Source organism: Colobus angolensis, unplaced genomic scaffold (genome assembly GCF_000951035.1).
Source record: "Colobus angolensis palliatus isolate OR3802 unplaced genomic scaffold, Cang.pa_1.0 Scaffold116, whole genome shotgun sequence".
Lineage (NCBI taxonomy): Eukaryota > Metazoa > Chordata > Mammalia > Primates > Cercopithecidae > Colobus > Colobus angolensis.
Window position 1 is genome coordinate 5,665,391 of NW_012112697.1, and position 3,695 is coordinate 5,669,085.

A 3,695-nucleotide genomic window follows, 5' to 3' on the forward strand; every position below is an offset into this window, starting at 1 on the left:
ATGAAGTTTTGCTCTTGTTGCCCAGGCTGGAGTGCAATGGTGCAGTCTTGGCTTACTGCAACCTCCACCTCCCAGGTTCAAGCGATTACTCCTGCTTCAGCCTCCCAAGTAGCTGGGACTACTGGTGCACACCACTATGCCCAGCTAATTTTTGTATTTTTAGTAGAGACAGGGTTTGCACCATTTTGGCCAGGATGGTCTCGATCTCTTGACCTTGTGATCTGCCTGCCTTGGACTCCCAAAGTGCTGGGATTACAGGCATGAGCCACCACGCCCAGCCGACATCATTGTTTTTAAGTCATGGCACTTTAGACTATTTCTGACCTTATCCTTAACATGAGTCTGTTGGGTTTGGGAAGTAAAATTTGGGGAAATATTAGAAATTCATACGTGAGCTTATGACTTTCATAGAATTAGCCAAGTAAAAGAGCTGAAAAACCTATTCCCATAAATCCCAGCCGCCCTTAGATTTGCATTTCACAGATGTTCTTTCTTAGCCCCATCAGCAGCCCTTTGAGATAGGCAGATCAGGTGGCATGACGTTCAGCTTACAGGGGAAGTTACAAGACTATTCGAAGACAGTAAGTGTCAGGAATACTGTGGGAGTGAAGGGCCTCTGTCTGCTAGAAGAGTCCCTCTGAGTTCTTCCACTCTGCTTCCCCTCTGGAGCCAAAACAGCATGAACTTTCTAAGGAGGCTACAAGAAATGTGGCAGCTCCTGGCAACCTAAAACACAAGTTTCAAGCAGTCCCCCCTGGAGAGTACTACACCTACGCTGTAGTATGGTGATTAGAAACAGGCATTCTGGGCTAGACACGGTCGTTCACACCTGTAATCCCAGCACTTTGGGAGGCTCAGGCAGGCTGGCCAACGTGGTGAAACCCCGTCTCTACAAAAATACAGTAATTAGTTGGGCATGATAGTGGGTGCCCGTAATCCCAGCTACTCTGGAAGCTGAGGTGGGAGAATCACTTGAACCTGGGAGACAGGTTGCTGTGAGCCAAGATCATGCCGTTGCACTCCAGCCTGGATGACAGAGCGAGACTGTCTCAAGAAAACAAAACAAGACAAAACAAAAACAGGATTTTTGGAGTCAGAATACCTGGCCTAGAGTCCCAGCTCCATGATTTATTTATCCACGTTAAAAGACGGGTCTCTGCTGGGCGCAGTGGCTCACACCTATAAATCTAGCACTTTGGGAGACTGAGGCAGGTGGATCACCTGAGGTCAGGAGTTCGAGACCAGCCTGGCCGACATAGTGAAACTCCATCTCTACTAAAAATACAAAAATTAGTTGGGTGTGGTGGCACTCCCAGCTACTCGGGAGGCTGAGGCATGAGAATCGCTTGAACCCGGGAGGCAGAGGTTGCAGTAAGCCGAGATCACGCCACTGCACTCCAGCCTGAGCAATAAAGTGAGACTCTGTCTCAAAAAAAAAAAAGAGAGAGAGACAGGGTCTTGCTTTGTTGCCCAGGCTGCTCTTGAACTCCTGGGCTTCAGCGATCCTCCTACCTTGGCCTCACAAAGTCCTAGGATTACAATAGTGAGCCACCGTGCTCAGCCTTTCATGACTTACTGCCATGACTTTGAATAAATTATTAACTTCTGTGCCTCAGTTTCCTCATCTGTACAATGGGGATAATTTTACCTACTTCATAAAGGAGATACTATTTTTTCTGAAGGTCAGAGTAACTTACGGTAGTTTTTTTTTTTGGTTTTTTTTTTTTGAGACGGAGTCTCGCTCTGTCGCCCAGGCTGAAGTGCAGTGGCCGGATCTCAGCTCACTGCAAGCTCCGCCTCCCGGGTTTATGCCATTCTCCCGCCTCAGCCTTCCGAGTAGCTGGGACTATAGGCGCCTGCCACCTCGCCCGGCTAGTTTTTTGTATTTTTTTAGTAGAGACGGGGTTTCACCGTGTTAGCCAGGATGGTCTCGATCTCCTGACCTCGTGATCCGCCCACCTCGGCCTCCCAAAGTGCTGGGATTACAGGCTTGAGCCACCGCGCCCGGCCAACTTACGGTAGTTGTGGGGGTTTTTTGGTTTTTATTTTGTTTGGTTTTTAAGCAGAATAGGTACTTTGGTGTCACTCTGTTGCCCCGGCTGGAGTGCAGTGGCACAGTCATAGCTCTCTGCAGCCTTGAACCCTTGGGCTCAAGGGATCCTCTCACCTCAGCCTCCTGAGTAGCTGGGGATGCAGGGGTGCAACACTACATCCATCTAATTCTTTAGTTTTCTGTGGAGATGGCTTCTCACTATATTTCCCTGCTGTTCTTAAACTCTGGCCTCAAGTGGTCCTTGCACCGTGGCCTCCCACAGTGCTAGAATTACTGGCATGAGCCACCTTGCCCAGCCTGGTACTTTGATAAAAGCAAAATGCTCAGAACAAAGCCCGGTATACAGTAAGCCCTTAAACATTAGCTATCATCTTGACCATCTCCCTTTGGTAGCCAGACCAAAATATTTAAGAAGCAGAAACTGGCTTTTGTGGTTTTTTGGTAAATTTAAATAAAATTTAAAGAGAAGTAAATAAATATAAAAGTGGGAAAAAAGAAAAAAAAGGAGGAACTATAGCAATAATAGCTAGTGTCTCCTGTGCCAGGCACTGAGCTAGGTATGTTGTGCTTCATCTCATACATGAGGAGCAGGAATCGGTGTTCCCATTTTATAGACAGGAAAACTGAAGCTCAGAAACTTTAAATCATTTGCCCAAGGTCACTCAACTAATACATGACTGAGCCAGGACTTGAACCTAGGAATGTCTGACTCTAAAGATAGGAAAAACTTTGTGGTATTTCTGTTTCTTATTCACTTCCCCAACACTGGTACCCCCATATTACAGAGGGGGAAGTGGGAGCCAAGTGGAATAGCCACCAGGACAGACTCCAGGTTTTCTGAAACCCATCCAGGACTCTTGACAGGCCATAGCTACACCCAGAGAAGGCTGGAGGAGTAGAACTGGCTGGTGCCTCTCCTCACACTCCCATGGCCCACACATGCTTGGTGGTCTTACAGCAGTGTTCTCCCCTAGAGTGATTGCACCAAGCTCTTCAACCAGGGCATTGGAGGGGAGCAGGCCCAGGCCAAGTTTGACAGCTGCCTTTCTGACTTGGCCGCCGTGTCCAACAAATTCCGAGACCTCTTGCAGGTAAGCCCCAGGTTCAACTGCTGACTGAATCCTGTGCCTGAGCATTGCTCTGAGAAGATTGTTAGCTGGCTCATCGTGTGCAAGGAAGCCAGGAGGACGGGTGAGGGAGCAGCAAGCAAGCCCTGACGCCTGGAGTTATGCAAGTCCCTTGAGACTAAAGGCCCTGTTGGTTTTTCAGCAGTGAAGTTGTCACACTGACAAGCCAACCTCTGGTCCTCTAGACTTTCCACTTGGCCCCACAATGACAAGAGCCCTCAGAAGATGCTCAGAGGAAGCGGAGCCACATGGTTGTTCTGACCTGTGGCCCTAGCCACAGGTGCTGCCTAGCACCCGGTATTCTGAAATCTCTCCTGAGAGTCTATCGGAATAGTCTCAAGGCCTTATTGTTACCCTGGACCTGAATCAGCTGAGATCTGGAAAGGGGCATGTTCCTGGCTCCTCCTTTCATTAGCACTAGCTCTGTTATAACCTCCAACAGGGACTGCAGAAAGCCTCATGGCTGGAAGAACACCCTGCAGTCAAGAGATGGGGAGAGGAGAGAGGGAAGGGGT

The 3,695-nt window shown here is 48.7% G+C and overlaps 1 protein-coding gene across 2 annotated transcripts in view; it reads left to right on the plus strand.

Annotated features, from left to right (window-relative positions):
- The window catches only part of LOC105526210 (conserved oligomeric Golgi complex subunit 4), a 28,450-nt gene that overhangs the window by 21,918 nt on the left and 2,837 nt on the right, over nt 1–3,695 (plus strand). For both annotated transcript variants that reach the window (XM_011962148.1, XM_011962156.1), the window contains one exon: nt 3,028–3,144. In XM_011962148.1, coding sequence (XP_011817538.1) covers nt 3,028–3,144 — 117 coding nt within the window. The remainder of the gene's footprint in view (nt 1–3,027; nt 3,145–3,695) is intronic.